General features: G+C 43.0%; 1 protein-coding gene across 2 annotated transcripts in view; it reads left to right on the top strand.

The window, feature by feature from the left end:
- Window positions 1-17,835, top strand: part of KCNG2 (potassium voltage-gated channel modifier subfamily G member 2) — a 56,561-nt gene extending 38,726 nt beyond the window's left edge. For both annotated transcript variants that reach the window (XM_068674684.1, XM_068674685.1), the window contains exon 3: window positions 12,896-17,835. In XM_068674684.1, the coding sequence (XP_068530785.1) occupies window positions 12,896-13,690 (795 nt within the window). In that variant the 3' untranslated portion in view covers window positions 13,691-17,835. The remainder of the gene's footprint in view (window positions 1-12,895) is intronic.
- The last annotated feature ends 488 nt before the right edge of the window (window positions 17,836-18,323 follow it).

Raw genomic sequence — 18,323 nt, 5'->3', positions numbered from 1 at the left:
CATTCAGTGATTCTTTGACGATTAATGTTGATTTCTTCAGGTTTGTAGTCTAAATAGGTCATTAAATGAGGAAGAAATATAAGTATTTAGGGCCTCGGGGTGTCAGAAATGCCAACATTTTGTTGAATGAAAGAGAGATACTACCTCATCTCAAAAGTCGTGTAGTTTGAGGTACTTCTAAATGGGGAAAACTGTCATTTTTGCATTAAGTCATCCACTGATTTCAGTGAAAAAGTATTGTAGAGGATTTTAACTCAGCAGCATTTGTGTTGCATAGATCATTTGTTTTCATGAATGAAAATCTTAATAAAATTGTAGCTTGTGTTTTTCTTTTCTTTATGGAATAAACTGTTACAGGAATTACCACACAGTCAACATAAAACGTGTATTTTTAAAAAATCCCATCTGGCATTACAGATAACTATTTACAGTATATAGGCACCAAGGGTGAGTTTTTATAAAAAGAATCTTAAGCAATTGAACTAACTTATTTCCCTAGGGATCATCTGAGAATGTTTTATACCATTTCCACAGCTCGGCTGCTTAAATGCAAAAACAATGAGCTTTGGCAATATCAGCAGTTAAGGCATCTAACTCTCAGTACATCATACTGATGTAGTCGTCTCCCATATTGCTTAGTTGCATTTTGTGTTCACTCTGGGCAGTCCACACCACAGCTAGCTGGGGAGGGAGGCATGGGGGGAACCAAATAACTTGCTAAGATTTGTGACCTGCCTTTTCTACAGCATTGTTGTCAGTGAAGTTCCTGCAGACTCCTAAGATTCATGTTCAGTTTCACTTTCACATAGTACTCACAGCACTGCAGAGCTGTGTGTGAACTATAATTGAAGCATTCCTTATTTTTTTTCCATCATAAACTTAAGGTACAGTTTCTGTTCAGATGGTGCTTACATTAAAATGTTAACATAAACACCAAATTATAGGCTTTGAGGACATCCTTTACCTACCACTTTAGTCATCAGAAATAAGCAAAAGTTTGTTTCAATATTTGCATGCTCCATCTATTTCATGTAGTTTGATCTCCTGTAATTCAGTTAGATTGTGAATGCTTTTGGACAGAAAGCCTGAGTATGTTTGGAGACTTTATCATCACAAATAAAAATTGCATCTATAATGCTATTCAGATTCAAGTGCACATTCATCATATGTCAGCCTCGGAGCTAGGTTTCTAAGTAAGGATTTTTATAATTACTATTTTCATCAATGAGACCATCTTAGTTCATACAAGATGCAGTCACTGTATGATATCGTTACTATCTCAGACTGAGGAGTAGCTGCAAGTTCTCTCACGGTGCAAGTCTGAGTCATCGTGGTGTAGTCTCCCAGCTCCTATCTGACGGTCAGAGAAATTTGCTGTGCATGTTGCCTTTCAGGCAGCTGAAGGTTGACTGAAAGCAGTTGAAAATGATGAGGTTTGCTTCTGTGGATCACACACATACCTTTAAAATCAAGGAATCGAGGACCTCTCCACAATCTAAACTTTAAATGTTGAGTTATGTGGGTTGTTGTTTTGTGTTTTTTTTTGTTTGTTTTTTTTTTTTTTTTGAGTTGTGTTCATCTTTTATCTAATTCCCATGGAATCTGCAAATAAAAGACTAACAGCACAGTGTTCTCTGCAAATACGAAGAAGTGGTGATAGTGGTGATAATGTCCTTTGGCCCCCAAAGATTCCCACAGGGAACTGTGCTTTGCCTGTGGTTCACCTGAATGGTACAATCCTTAATGTAAAAGGAATATGTGTGTTAATCTTTCTTTTGTGGGTCTGAATCTAAATCTGTATTGGTTATCTGCAGAGTGTTTCTCTGCACTGTTAGCTTGGGGATGAAGTAAGAATTGGGTAAGACAAAATTCCTATTGACTTGTTGATAACTTTATGATGTACTAATGAATTCTGTCTACAAGGTACCTTCTCATGAATAAATAGCAGGCTTAAGTTTTCTTTTAAATATTGTATAAATATACTGCAATATAACATTAGTGATAAATAATTAAACAGCTAAGATGCTTCCATAAAAGCATTGACAATTATGTCACGTTAACTTGTTTATGTTTTGAGCAATGTGTCTCACCCAGAAAATTGTACTCATATTTAGTTTCTTTTAAATTTCTGTGGCTCCACTGCCATAAACATCAATACCTACCAGTGGGCTTGAATCATCTAGGTAAATCATCCAGGGAGTCTTTGAAGCAATCTCATGATAATAGTTGTGTGGTCTCCAGTCACATTTGTAAAATCAATGCAGCTACTCAGTATAGCCTGGATTGTAATATTGTCAGGGAACAGCATAGCTTCTTCACCCCATGGTTTGTGCCACTGCCTTTTGCAAGAGTTTGTGCTGTATGAGTATGTTTAATATTGTCCTAGTGTTTTTAAAGAGAGGAATCTTTCACTGATTTGTTACAAAAACAAGGTCTCTGTATTCATCTCAGATCTCCAGGGCATGTCGCTGTCCATCCCAGAGGTTTCGAATAAAAGAAAGCAACCAGATTTTTGTTTGGCTAGATCTCATAGAAGTAGGCTGAGGTAATGAGCTGACTGGGCTGTGCACTAAAGCATTTAACGTTATACTTAGATTTTCATTGCTTAACATGTCATGACTAAGATGAAGTATAGACATTCTTGAAATTGAGGACTTTTTATAGTGTTCATGGAGACATTTAAGTTCAAGACAAATTAAGAGAGGAGTGAGTGGTATACAAATCAGAAAAAAAAAAAAAAAGAAAAAAAAAGGTTAAAAATTTTACAATAGCTTTTTAACAAAGGCTTAAGAGAGGGCTGGAAGAAAACTACAAGGTTGATAGACTTTAAAAAGATAAGCATAATATTAGTTCCAAGTAAAACTATAAAAAATAATTCTGTTCAGAAGACGCCTCATTAGTCAAACAATATAATTTTATAAAGTTATGAAGTTTTCTGGAAAAAAATGACTTCTACTGTATGTACTTATACTTCTGTAAGATGTTTAAATCAGTGCCACATATCCTTCTTTAATAAAAATGACATTTTTCAAAAACTTATCTCTAATATTAAATGTTTTACAAATTTCTATTAGATCTCAAAGTAGCAGAAAACTAACATCAGAAATCATCACCCAGTGACAATGTATGTGGAAAGACATGAAACTGTTTCTGGTTTTGGTTCAGAGCTGCTTAGGTGTTTTGTTGATGGTTTGGTACATCCTGAGCTGTGCTTGGAACAGAAATTCCAGCACCTTTCTGAAAAGTTCACACACACGCACAGAGTTTTTGGGGGCAGAGGCTGTGGATATTTTCTCCAAGTCCCTAGCTAGCTGCCTTTGTACATGGCAGAACTTCTGCCTAATTAATTCTAAGATAAGTCACACAGTTCTGCTCTGCTTCAGCATCACAGGAAACACCATTGCCTTGGGCAGAAAGAAGAAATATAGAAGAGTGCAGGGCTTCAAAGTGGTCAGATTCATCATGCAAAAAATTCACCCACTTCACAAATTCAGGAATACAGCTCAGGGTGTTTTAATGCAAGGGCAATGCAGCAGCAGATTGCCAGCTGCGGCTGAGCCACTACACAGCAGGGGAGCAAATCTGCCCAGAGGCAAGACAGGCAAATCCTTCGCTTGTTTTCAGCTAATAGGATAAAGTGAAAGAGAGGGTTAAAAAAGCAGGTTTGGAAAAACATGTAAGAGGAAAAGAATAAGCTTGACTCTGTCCTTCATTCCTCCAAGTTGAAAAAACAGACACCCCCCAACTTCTATAGCAGGTTGCAGGGTTGCAGGAACCAGTAAAACTAATTTGGGTCAGTTACATAGAACCAGCAGTGAGTGGGAGGCAGTAGGAGGAGAAAAGCCTATAAAATGGATTGAAAGAAAGGGAAAACCAGGGAAAATATGAGGGAAAATAAGCTTTAAAATGCTTTAAAGAATCAGTTGTTCTTTTTAATCCAATTAGCAAGTTACAAAAAGTGTGTGTGAGAGTGAGAATAAGAGTCTCTTTTAGTGTGTGAAGCAATCTTGAAAAGAAGAAGAAAAGAATATGATGCTGGGCTTACAAGCTTGAGAAGTGGGCCCACGTGTTAAACCATTAATGAGGTTCAACAAATCTAAACGCAACGTGCTGCACGTGGGCCTGGGCAATCCTGGACATGAGCACAGGCTGAGAGAAGAACTCACTGAGAGCAGCCCTGCAGAGAAGGACTTGGGGGTTCTGGTGGATGAGAAGCTCGACACAAGCCAGCAGTGCACGCTTGCAGCCCTGAAGGCCAACTGCATCCTGGGCTGCATCAACAGAGGGGTGGCCAGCAGGGGAGGGAGGTGATTGTGCCCCTCTGCTCTGCCCTTGTGAGGCCCCACCTGGAGTGCTGCGTCCAGGTCTGGGGGCCCCAGCACAAGAAGGCTGTGGAGCTGTTAGAGCAGGTCCAGAGGAGGGCCACAAAGATGACCAGAGGGCTGGTGTACCTCCTCCATGAAGAAAGGCTGAGGGAGCTGGGCCTGTTCAGCCTGAGGAAGACAAGACTGTGGACATTGCAGCTTTTCCATACTTAAAGGGGGGTTATAAAAGAGGTAGAGAGCATCTTTTTGCTCAGTCAGATAATGACAGGAAAAGGGGGAATGGCTTTAAACTAAGGGGGGAGATTTAGGTTAGAGGTTAGGAGGAAATTCTTCACTCAGGAGGTGGTGAGGCACTGGAACAGGTTGCCCAGAGAGGTTGTGGATGCCTCATCCCTAGAGGTTGGATGAGGTCCTGAGCAACCCCACCAACCAACTAGTGGGTGGTGTCCCTACCAATGGGAGGGGATTGGAACCAGATGGTCTTTGAGGTCCCTTCCAACCCAAACTATTCTATGATTCTTAGGAAGCTCACAGTTGTAGAAATGGTATATCTGTATCAAGATAAAAAAGAAGACCTGAAGGTCTGAAAAGACCTCTAAGATCATGTGGTCCAACCTTTTAAAAATCATCATTCTTTTCTGTGTTGCTGTCGGTAATACTGGCAGTGGCACTGATAAACAAATCCTTTGCACTGAGCTCCCTGAGGTGAGGCTGGGCAAGCAATGCCTGGTCCAAGCACGACAGGCTTTGTGGGAGCCACGTACACACATTGCCCTTGCGTGCTTCCCACAGGGAAGATCTGCTGCAGAACAAAGCTGCTAGAAAGAAAGAGATATGGGCAGTGGCCTGTGAAATCTTGCTTTGAATGCTGTGGCAGCTCTTAAATTTCAGATATAGTATCTTATTTTCATGGACCTATGTCTCCTTGTGTAGCTGTTAATCTTCAGGCAATTTCCAAAGGTCACTGAGAGATTATAAAATTGCCAAAGCAGAGCCCAGATACAGCTCACTGCTGTTTTGACTCAGAGTATCTGTTCACAAAAATGATGGCAAACAAGTTCTTGAACACAGAGGTCATAGGGCTCTGAATGTCATTACTAGCCCACTTACTGTCTTACACTGTCCTTTAGATAACAATCACAGAATCACAGAATGGTTGAGGTTGGAAGGGACCTCTGGAGATCATCTGGTCCAACTCCTTTGTTCAAGCAGGAACACCAAGAGGTTGCTCATGACCATGTCCAGATAGCTTCTGAGGAAAGTGAGGGAAGTTTGGCTTATCCTGTTTGACTTTGTGCTGAAGAGGACTAGAGAACAAAAATTAAGGGTTATGCAATAAAGAATTAAAGAATGAAAAGGATTAAGTCCTGTTCTGTGGACTGAGATGGGGACTAAACATCCAGGCAGTCGATTAAGATTATTTTCAGCTAGTCCACATAAATCTGTGTGAGAACATTTGACCACACCATTAAACAGTGCTCCTCTTCATCCTTTTGTAATATTTACAGACAGCATCTGTGCCTCTTTTCTACCTTCATTTAATGGTGGCAAACAACTCAAATGCAATTAATTGTCTGTTTTTCCGTTCTACTAATCATCCAAGTAACCTTGGGCTATTACTTTCTCAACTCATTCCAGTTTGAACCATCCTTCTTGAACATGAATGGTTCTTGAAGAAATCAAATCCTTCACTTACATCTTGCAATCTGTCAGTGAGCTCCACATACAAATGTTGTTTATTTCTTCTGAAGTAGTAGCGTAGCCCCTCTCTCCTCGTGTGTAGTGTGATCAGACTGAGAGATAGCAGCAGCTGGCTGCTGGGGCACATACCATTCCCTCAAGTCAGTCACAGAGTCTGAGGAGTTTTTAAGGTCTTAGATGTCTTTACATCCCCCCCAGCCTCTCCAGATGAGGTATTGCTCCATTACTGATAACCATCTGAAGAACAGGGAGGTTGATCATGTTCTATTTCATGGATATTTATGGTCTCTTTTATTCTTTACATGCTTCTTCTTCCTTGGAGTTCACAGTTTTTGGTTGCTTTCCATAAAGCACAGCCAGATAACACTCTTTTCCCTCCAACAAATGCTGTTGCTTTTTGAGATGTGGGTTTTAAAAGTAGGTGTAGCTGTGAGGAAAACTGGTTGAGAAGAAGATGCTTATGAGAGGTTGTTCTGTGCACCTGTAGGACGAGTTATCTGATTTCCATTCTTCCCAGAAATTCTTGTATCTTCTTCCAATATTCAGATACATACACCCAATTTGAGCAGTCAGAGTGCAGCTGTTAAGAGGTTTACAAGATTTTCAGGGGAAAAGGGTAAATGGGTCTCAAGGTTCAACATTTACAGCTTAGGAACATTTATAGGGGGCAGTTACCATAGTCTGTAGGCACCTCTTGTTCCTGTTGGTGTTCCATGGTTATTTGCAGCTTCACCAGCAGATTAAAAGTTACGGGCTGAAAGGTATTGAAAAGTGGTGATTTGTGGCTGTGTTGTATTGGAGGTCGAAAGGAATTCAGAGAGAGAGCAGGTATAGCTCCTGCCCATCTCCTCTGTTCTCAATAAAGTTCTGCGGGAAAAAAAAAAAAAAAAAAAAAGGTGCTATTTTATATCAGTAATACCACTGCAAACTGTTAGTGACAATCCTCCTCAATAAAGGCAAGACTTCTGTTATCTCTTCTAGCAGCTAGTTGAAGCACAAACTGAGCTCTAGCTCCAGATCAAAGCGTCTACAGCAAGAACTAGAGGGTTGTTCTGTGGCCCCTTAGTGGCTTGACAAACAGATAACACTACTTTGAATTCACAGACAGAGAGCTGTGAGGACAGACTGTGCAGCAGCTGAATCATCTTTGCTCAGGAGCACAAGAAATGCTCAGAGCAGGCTGGCTGCCAGTTCAGGCTGACCTCGGTTTTAATGGCAGAAGTACTAAATTGCAGTAACTGAGTCTGTCAGTGGCCACCAGGAGAGGGGAGCATGCCTGTGCCCAAGGCAGGGGATTGCTCTGCCATTCCAGCACTCCAGTGGTGGGTCACGTAGCAGAAGTCGTACACCCATCCTTGCTGTGAAAATTGGCTGGGTACTTTTATCAGAAAATCGCTTTTCAGCCCGAAATTGCTTTTCATCAGAAAATGCCAGTGGGAGCAGAATCTTTGTGTCTTCTTTGTGTGTGTGCCTGGTAATGCTGCTGGCTTTGCTGGAGCTTCTGTCAGGAAAGGGTTCTTAGTTTCGGAGTGATGCTCAGGACCTTGACCCAGCAAGGCAGGGCTAGGCTGGGACAGGGCCAGGTGCAGGTTTCCACACTCGTGTTTCAAAGCAGCAGCTGGGTCTCTCACCAGCCAGGCAAGCACACCGATGATTAGGCCGCTGAATAATTGGAAGTGTGTCTGGGGAGGGAAGGGGGTGTGGGAAAGGTGTGTCTGTCCTCCAGACCTCTCTGCAGACAGTCAGTGAAACGAGCAGCTCAGCCTCACACCCAAATCTGGCAAGAATTACATAAAGCACCGGGCTGGGGGCTGTCTCACACTTTGCAGCTATGGACAACCTTTGTATAAGGACCTTCGCCTGCAGGTCTCTGCGATGCTGATCTCCAGTGCTGAGACTGTCGTTCCACAGAATCTCTTATTTAAAAAATAACTTGATTTGTCATGCACAGAGCAGCATTCAAAAAACAAGACCCAAAATGCCCAAGTGTCAAAAGGCAAGTAGACAAGGATCCCAATAATGTTTTAGAAATGTCATGATTTTAAAGTTTATGTAAGGATTTTTTATGCAATTCCTCTCATGGTTTTGTTGTTGTTGTTATTGTTTCCTTACCCTACAAACTGGACAGGGAAGGAAATCCTTCTCTATACAGGTAAAGGGGGTGGCACTGAAACTTCTTCCTTGAAGTACTGTGGAGCTACTGAACATGCAAAAATGCATGCAAAACAACACAAGAACTGGGATGGTTAAGAGATGATCTGGCTTTTGTCATCTTCTCATACCAGAGGGGGGAGATGGCATCAAAGCCGGTGAGAACCTAGAGAAAAGTCAAAATTTCTTCTTGGGAAATCAGAGGAAAAATCAGGGGAAATCAGACAAAACAAGGATCAAGAAGTCACGTAACAAAGTCTAGAATTTTTCTGAGTCACAGTCCAGGGAATGCCAGTGGAAGGAACCCCACAACCAAACCACAACATTTCTGAGAGGCGGATGAAACTTTTAGGCTATGTAGAGCAGTGAGTACAGTCGGGTTTGAACTCCAGTGACACCAGCTTTTCTTTATGTAATTTTCTCAGTGGTTCTTTTGGCAAAGAGAATCTGTCCCCAGAAGAAAGGCACTGCAGTTGGCTTTTTGACAGCAAATTTCTGTAAATCCTAGTGAAAGAGACTCACTTTAATTTGACTGCACAGAATTATTCACTAAGACATTCTGTCTTTTCTTTTTTTGTGTCCTGAGTTGACATTAGCACGTGTCCCCAAAATCCTGTGTAACTGCAGATGTTTTTTTACTATACCACTGCTTTTTGTAATCAAAAGTCTAAGACATTACTTATTTAATGGTATGGCTACATATGTATTAAGAAATACATTTTGAAATATGTATTAAGAAATACATATGTTAGTCTTTTAGTATTAAAAAAAAAAAAAAGTGTAACGGGAGTGTCATTTGTGATTGCTGTTCATTTATTTTTTGTTGTTGTTTAGACCCCGAAATGACAAGAAGAAATCAAAATGTTGTGAAAACTAAAAAACTTTTTTTTATCCGTGGCCCATCTTTATAAAACTAGGTATGAAAATGTAACCATAAAAATATATCAGTTAGATTACCAGACAAAGAAATATGGTTAGTCAGAGTGAGAGCTAGCTAAGAGGTAGCTTTTTTACTTTGAAAAAGTCAAAAGCAATATGTAGTTGTTGATATGTGTGTTTATAGCTATGATATAACTTCATCTTTTTATGAGAACATGCAGCATTGATACGGATCTGTTTTGGGCAGGACACTATCCAATTCTGTTAGGACTTGTTTTTCCTATATTCCAATGGCTGGTTCATTCTTGGTTGCCCTTTTTCCTGTGTGTGTGTTTCTGTACTTTCCTATTTGTTTTCTTGAGTGGAAAAAAAAAAAATCAAAAACCTAAGCACAGTTACAGCATCTGGATGGACTCTTAAATGCATTGTTAAAAAAAATTAGAATGAGAATATTTGCTGTTTTTTTACAATGTTGCTATCAAGGGGAAAAACCTGCAAGCAAAAGCAGCTGCAGCCAAAAGAAGCAAAGTGCAAGGAGCATGAAACATGCGTTCGTTGTTTCTGTTTGTGATTTCATCTGAAGATTGTAACAGGTCATGCCTAGATGTAATTGAAACATGGTCCAGAGAAGGGGAAGACATTTAATTAATGCAAAAAGGCCTGTGGCAGGTTAATTGACACACAGGTCTGCTTTTTAGGACCTGCTCAAACCCTCTTATCCTCAGGACAGTTTTTGGACAGAGCTGGGCTTGTTTAGATTGCAATAGGTTAATAACGATACGGAGAAGGAGTAATACTTTGCTGAAGATAATTATGCATCAGCTAAAAAAGGGGATTGTTTCATCCCATTAAAGCGAGCTCCATGTATCAGAGCATTATCGCTCCTCTTTACTGAAAGTAAACGTCGCAGCATTTGCAATGTCAGCTGCAGAAAGTGGGAAGAGTGGGGAAAAGCCAGAGCCCCCCATCAGTTCCGGATGGAGTACATTTCGGCTCTTCATTACAGTGATGGGTAAAGATGCTCGTTTAATTCTGCTGAATTGGATGGCCCAAACTCTGGATACAGCCAAGCGTTTCGTGCTGAGCTGAGTGCAGCTTGCCAGGCTGCTCCTGCGCTTGCTTTTTTGATGTAGTTCTGCAGGAGACTGGAGGCATAAATAGCAAAGCTGTGGATTTGTGAATCTACCCAGGATAAACATGTCACAATGTAGGAAGGCAGACAGAGTCTTATGGAAGACATCTCCTCTGGTATTCCATTAATTGAGAACAATGTTCACTCCTCTTTGCTCCTATACCAAAATTCATAGACAGAATTACTTGGGAATGTTGCCTTCCCTTCTGCACCACGTGGGATGGAATACTAGACACCCAGTTAACTATTAAATATCTTAACATCTTCATAGGTTTATTCCAAGGCTAAATTATCCATAGGCTTCACTGACCTTCCTTAAACTTTTAATGGCATGGAAAACACATAAAAATAAAGACCACTTCTTGGCAGATAGGTCTGTTAAAGCAGGCTACATTTTAGTCTCCTTGCATGGTGGTCCAGGTAGTGATCTACCATTCAGAGAAAGGAAATGTGCACATTGGTGGGTTTTTGTTTTGTTTTGTTTTGTTTCCTTCTTGTCTTTTCTGCTGCTTCACTTTAGCCAGGATTATTCTTCTGTAGGTTTTCTTCAGAAAGCCTCAGTTTGATCCTTTTGTGTAAGAGCAATGATAGTGTCAAGAGCTGCAAATCACCTGCAACCATTGCCCTTAGGAGCAAGCATATCCTGATAAGATAGATTTGTGCAGTGAGATGAAAGCTTCTTTGTTACCTAGTGGAAGAACCTCACAACTTAATTATGACGTGAGAGAAGCCCCTAAAAACAGCATTTTGTCCTACGTGTTATGTCTGTGACAAAAATACTTATGACCATATTAGTGTAGTGAGGCAGATACAAATTCTAGTCTTCATACCTATCAAAATTAGAGAGGAAGTTGATTACAGGCTGAGCTACTACATTAGTAAAACCAGATCCTCTCCTCCCTGTGATATGCTTAAGATCTTGGCAGGGCAGCAATTTCAATGGGACAAGTAATTAATTTTCTTTCCATACCAGAATGCCCCCCAGGAGACAATGGGAGGTACATGTACATCGTGCCAACAGGAAGCTGATTTAAAAACAGCTTGAAGTACAAAGCGCTGCAGCCTTTCGTGGTGTTTTATACAAGGATCACAAAAGCAGAATCTGAGGATTCCTATCTTAAATGTGAAAGGGGAAGAACACCTCAGCACTTTGGATAATATCTTGGGGTAGCAGGGCTTTTGTACTCGAAATGTGTATCCAGTTACTCCCTCGCAAGTTGGGGAATGCTGTAGTTAGCGACTGAAGAAAAATCTGTTACTTTTTTTGCTGTTATGTTTAACAACAAGAATAACAGAATGTATAAACACTTAGAGAAGTGATGAAAGTAGGATGTGTCACTGTGCAGTAAAAATTTCCTCAGCTCTGTCTCACAGAAGACACCTGTGGTGAGCGTGTGGGCAGAAGTTGTTTATAGATGTGCCAGATTCTGAGATTGGCCATTGGTGAAACAGGCCTCTCCCACTGACACAGCCTCACAGCTCTTTAATGAGATTTTATCGCTATGATTTAGCATAGGCAAGCAGAACGATGCTTTACATTCATACCTAATAGCTGGTGTGTTCAGTGGGAGTTACATAGCCCTCCAGTGTGGATGTATTCCTACATAGTTACAAGAGTTTTCATGAACTCTTCCAAGTCAAACTGATTCACCAAATAAATATACACTTCCCATAAATAAATATACACTTCCCTTCCGCTCAAAGCCACCAGTGTATTAACACTTTTATGTGAACATTTAGAGAGAAAACAGCACTAGCCCTATAATTGTCCACATCAAAATCTATTTAAAGAAGCTGGTTATTATTCAGCTGGAGTTACCAGCAGTGAAGTAGAGGAGAATTGCCACAGTATTTCTGCTGTTGAATTAACAATCAAAGAACAGTCATCATCACCATTATTGTTTGTTTCTGTTCACATGTTCCAGATGCTCGTTTACAGGCTTTGTAAGGAAAGAAGTAAGGTTCTGTTGATTTTCCACTCATTGAGCCTGGGGCACTTTTTTTTCCAGTGCTTTTCTACCTCAGAAAGCTTGTGGGGTCATCACGGTCATTGGTTGTTATAGGTTAGGTAATTTTAAATGGTCCATGGAGTTCCTCCTCTTTGTCTTTTAGAAATACCTACATTTGTCAGTACTTCCTATGAGCTTTTGGCTATAGGGCTAGTGGGTTAATAAATGCTCACTGGCGTTTCAAAAACATTCTGTATGCAGTGAATAATAGATTGTAGGTGACTCCAACCACACAACATAAAAAGCTGTGGGTGTTTATCAGCCATTTATAAGCAATTTGTCATTTATCAGGAGGGGATGGTGCAATCTTCCATTTATTAAGGTCTGTGAATCATGTACTAATCCTTTCTGCATAATGTTAAAGGCTTGATCAGAAATGAGGCATGAGCTTTTCAGCAGGGGCTGTCCGACTGGCAGCTGATAACATCACAGCAAATTCTTGGCAGCTCTGGGACACTCCAGAACATTGTTAACCTGTCCTGCAGCCAAGCACACAGTTAGCTGCTCTGTTTTTCAGTCATTCATTCCAACTGCTCTTAGCATTAATGATTTTACTTTGGTAGCTAGCGATTTGTATCGATGTAACATGCTATTGGTACTTGCCTTCAAGAACTCCTACTTGGTGTTTCTTTGGTTTGCTCTCTGGCTAAATCTTTTTCTTCCCCCCTTTTTGTTTTTCCTGCTCCTCTTTTCCCCAGGGTGAATGTTCACAGAAGTGCTACAACATCTTTGTGCTGGAGACAGTGTGCGTGGCTTGGTTTTCGTTTGAGTTCCTCCTGCGATCCATCCAGGCAGAGAACAAGTGTGCTTTCCTGAAAACCCCACTCAACATCATCGACATCCTGGCTATCCTGCCTTTCTATATCTCTCTCATTGTGGATATGGTCTCTACAAAAAACAGCAGCAAGCCTGGCGGAGGAGCAGGGAACAAGTACCTGGAACGAGTGGGCCTGGTGCTGCGCTTCCTGCGGGCTCTGCGCATCCTCTATGTGATGCGATTAGCGCGGCACTCGCTGGGGCTGCAGACCCTGGGGCTCACCGTGCGCCGGTGCACGAGGGAGTTTGGGCTCCTCCTGCTCTTCCTTTGCGTTGCCATGGCCCTCTTCTCACCACTGGTATATCTGGCTGAGAGCGAACTGGGAGCCAAGCAAGAATTCACAAGTGTCCCCACCAGTTACTGGTGGGCTGTCATCTCCATGACCACTGTTGGCTACGGGGACATGGTGCCTCGTAGCATCCCGGGACAAGTGGTAGCCCTGAGCAGTATCTTGAGCGGTATTTTACTGATGGCCTTCCCGGTCACCTCCATCTTTCATACCTTTTCCCGTTCCTACAGTGAGCTGAAGGAGCAGCAGCAACGAGCAGCAAGCAGGCAGATGCGCCAGCTAGAAGAGAGCACCAAGCTCGCAGGTGGTGACAGTGTTGCATCCCCACTAGATGCTGCCAGGGAGGTGGGTCAGCCAGCGGTGGACCAGGAAGCCAAAAGAAGTTAATTCTCAACAGTTAAAGTGAGTTGGCAGTACAAGAAGCAGTAGACATGAGGTGGAGGATCAATTCTGCAATCAGAACCTCCTGAATTGCATAAATTAGGGGCAGACACACACAAGATTTTCCCCAAAGACCAACTTTTGATCTTAAGGGCCTACTGAAAAGCATCCCTAGGAACTCTACCAAGTTCAGCTCTGCTCCATCACTATTTGTAGGGCATTTCTTTTCTATTGAGCAACTGGTTTTGGCAACCTCAAGGAGCAGCTGTTGAATGCAGCCAGACAGGAGGATATATCGAAGCACCAAGAGTCCACACCGGGGTGCTGTTTGGTGGGGCAGTGAACGTGTCGCCTCCTCCCTGCTCTGCGACACCGTGCTCGACATGCCGAGTGAGGGGTTTCCCCTGGTGTGCTCCGTGCACAGGGAGTTCATTTTGGCAGCTCCACTGAGGAACATGAATCTCAGACAAGCAAAGGGATGAGGGGGAGAGAAGGGCAGAAATAACTCTTCAGTTTTCACAGGGGCTTGGTTTTGTCTGTCTTACAAATCAGGCACCGCCAGCTGCCAGCTCCAACGTGTGCTCTAGCTCAGTACGCGCTATTTAGTAAATATGCATATTTACCACAGTGAGCTTTGTATCTTAGCCCCATGACAGAAATATACATAGAAAATCTTCCCGACTGTTGTACTGAATGTTGAACTGTTGGTTTTCTTTTTTTTTCTTACAGTTGAATATAAGAAATACTTTTACAATTCACAACATTTCTCCATTTTCTTTTAATGCTTTCCATCTCTCATATATCAAAACCATGTTTAAGAGATGAATAAACCTCAAATACGTCCTGCCCAAGAAGGGGAAGGTGATGTTATACTGGCAATGACTCCCAGTTCTGCATACTCTTCCTCAGTGACTGCAGTCAGGACCAGTTCAAATTGAGTAAAGTCAATGAGACTCCTCCAGTGGCCTAAGCTGCAGCACAGCAGCTGTGAGCTACTTTAGGAGTAGGCTTTTTTCCCCCCTACTAAGAAAAAGATGATCCTGTCATCTAAAAATCAATATTATTGTCCTGTCCGTTCCTCCTGGCTCTCAAAAAAAAAAAACAAAAAAAAAAAACACTTGTCAGTTGAAAGGGAAAATGAGTATGGTGTCATCTGCATGTTGTTTACTGCTGCTCGTCTCATGAGCTTTCCAGTCCTCTAATGTATGGTTTTGCTACTTGAGGAGCCATGTAGCTGGTCTAAGACAGTGCACTGTGTGCATTTTTAAGTATTCCTAGAAGTGGGATACTTCAGGAGATAGCAGGAAACAGGGCACAAATGCCTCTTGTACCTACAGCTCCATTGGTATTAGCAGAGCTGTAGGACCAACCCCGTGGTGTCATCCTTCATATTCACCTCCTACCAGGAAGGGAACAAAATATTAAAGGTGGGTTTGTTGGTTTTTTTGGTTGCTTTTTTGCCTCAGCTTATAGCACCAACCCTACACTAGCAGAGTTCTGTATTAAGCCATTCCTTATAGGAATGGAGCAAGGGGGGGAAAAAGGTTACACTTGATTTTAATAAAAATTGGAAGCTGTGTTGCAGAACAAGTGCCTCTAGTGATGCTTACAAGTTGCATGACGGGGGGAAGGTGATATTTCTCTGTGCTGGCATGTGCCTGATGGAGCCAGCAGACAAGACACACACACATATGCATGCACATGCAGCCTCTGCTCAGGACAGCCACAAATGCATTTTGCAGGGAGGGGAGGGCTCGACTCCCTCTCAGTGCCACCTGCCTAGGGAAGGGAGCTTCGTGTGCCTGTTTCTGGGGACGGGAGCAGGGCTGTGAAGGCACGTGGCTATGGCAGGCTCCCAGCACCAGGGCTGTGGGACACACCCTGGGCTTTGTGCTTGCAGCCACCAGAGCTGCAGCCCTGGCACTGCTCCCTTGCTGCCGCAGCAGCGGGTGCCTCAGGGAAGCACAGCCGTGCCAGATACCCCCGAGCACTGCTGTGAGACGTGAAGAGAGCACACTGAGCCTGGGCACTCAGCAGGCTGTATCTGGGTTTCCAGTCCCCTGGCTGCACTGAGTTACAAACAAACTCAGCACAGCTACACGCACAGCGCTCTGCCACCAGTCACAGCCTGCTGCCACACGGAGCTCGCTTTCGTGTGCCAGGCGAGGAGGGTGATGGATGCCACCTGTGCTGACTCAGACTCCTGGCAAACCAACACCAGCGTTAGGTTGCTGTGACTCACTGAGAGATATGAATTTATTTTTTCTTAAATCCTGACACAGGAGTTTCTTGCATTAAGGCTTATTAAGGTTTGACACTGAGGTTCAGCATTGCAGCTGGGTAAATCCAGCAAAGTGAAGAATGTGGGTGGGCAAGGCATGGCACGGCAATGAGGGGGGGACAGCGCATTTTATGATGTCTTTGTGTGCATTCAGGTGAAAGCCTTCCATGGTGCTTATGTCCCATGCACATCCCCTTCAGTTCAGAGCTAAATCTCTGGTGTGAATGCAGTGAGCAGCAACCCCTCAAAGGGCGCAGAACACATCTCCTCAGGGGGGTAGGGCCCATGAACGTTCATCAGTACTAGCTTACTCCTAACAGCTTACTCACTTTAAAGCAGACATCCTTGCAGAATGAAGAGCTTCACGCTTGCAGTGCTAGCAAATAAGCTTTAATTAATGCCTCCTGCAGTCCTACAGCATGAAAAAACTACCCTGAGACAGCAAACTGCAGCTCTGCAGCTGTGCAGCAAAAGTTGACACCCATTATTGCTGCGGTCCATCAAGTTGCTATTGTCCTACAACAGCGAGTTCTTTGTTTTTCCAAAAGGCACATAATTAATTCCAGCACACACTGATTTTTAATAAAGTGACAAAACCCACTCATCATGTTTGTTAGTCGAGGTCTGACTTTTAATAAAGTTTCATTTTATCTATTGAGATGACAGATGAGGAGACAAATATAAACCAGGAACCTTTTAAACAAATTATTTTTGGAAGCTGTATAAAGTTCTGGTGCACGCATTGCCAGACATGAAAGATACCCAGAGGACAGTGAGTTCCCCCCAGCATAGCTGTTATTATGAGTGATGGCTATTACTTTTGATCAATAGCTGGAGAATTGTTGATTTTGTGTGTGGTTGTTTTCCTTGACATGGCACATGAATGATTTAGGGCCATTTATCACTAACTAGAAAAAAATGCTGTACTAGTGCCTGCATGCATGCCAGTGCCAGTAGATAGCTATATATACTTCTTGTGAAGCACAATCTAACACTTCATGGTTGCAGCACATTCTCTTTGCATCAAAGAAAAAAAAAATGTCCTCTCTGGCATGGGACTGAGATGTCTGAGAGCTAAAAATGTGGTAATGAGCTTGTAAAGGGACAGTGTTAGAGGGAGTGGCACAGTCAGGCACAATTCCTGCTGCTGGTATGGCATACGTACAGCCATCTTCCACCTCAGAGCAACCTTAATTAAGAAAAACTACTATCATAAGAAAACCATGACAGTCAAAACACTCAGTGGTCACCCAAACAAAGGTTGCTGTCAAAGCAACAGGGCCAGAACAGGCATAACCTGTGGCAGCCTCACAGCAGCTGCTTCACAGGGGGCACAATATCCACAGCTCTCACAGCACCTCACTTCAACTAACTATGGCCTTAACAGAGTTGGAAGCACTTGAGCAGAAGAGGGAAGAGGCAGACGAAAAGAGTAAAAAAATCCCGTGTGGTTCTGCTGGCCCGCCTGAGGCTGAGCAAAACCCCTCAGCTGCAGCTTAGCACAGGTAGGACAGTACCTGTGAGAGTCAAATCCAAGTAAGCTGGGACACAGAAGGGGCAGGATGGGGGTCTGGAAGTCAAAAGCCTTGCTGAAGTCAAGGTAGACCACATCCACAGCCTTTCCCTCATCCACCCAGCGCGTCACTTTGTCGTAGAAGGAGATCAGGTTCGTCAAGCAGGACCTGTCTTTCATAAACCCATGCTGACTGGGCCTGATCGCCTGGCTGCCCTGCAAGTGCTGCATTATGACTCTCAAGATAATCTGCTCCATGAGTTTCCCTGGCACTGAGGACAAACTGACAGGCCTGTAGTTCCCCGGGTCTACCCTCCGGCCCTTCTTGTAGACGGGCATCCCATTTGCTAGCCGCCAGTCAACTGGGACCTCCTCCGATAGCCAGGACTGCTGATAAATGATGAATAGTGACTTGGCCAGCTCCTCCACCAGTTCTCTCAGTACCCTCGGGTGGATCCCATCTGGCCCCATCGACTTTCGTACATGCAAGTGCCGTAGCAGGTCGCCAACCATTTCCTCATGGTTAGTGAGGGCCACATTCTGCTCCCCATCCCCTTTCACCAGTTCAGGGTACTGGGTATCCAGAGAGCAACTGGTTTTGCCACTAAAGTCTGAGGCAAAGAAGGCATTAAGCACCTCTGCCTTTTCCTCATCTTTTGTAGCTAAGTTCCCCCCCGCACCCAGTAAAGGATGGAGATTCGCCTTAGTCCTCTGTTTTGTGTTGATGTATTTGTAAAAACATTTTTTGTCGTCTTTGACGGCAGTAGCCAGATTGAGCACCAGATGAACTTTGGCCTTTCTAATTTTGTCCCTGGACTGCCTTGCAGCATCCTTATAGTCCTCCC

Source organism: Anas acuta, chromosome 2, assembly GCF_963932015.1.
Source record: "Anas acuta chromosome 2, bAnaAcu1.1, whole genome shotgun sequence".
NCBI lineage: Eukaryota > Metazoa > Chordata > Aves > Anseriformes > Anatidae > Anas > Anas acuta.
Note: the sequence above shows the minus strand (reverse complement) of the source record. Positions and strands in the feature narration are given on the sequence as shown.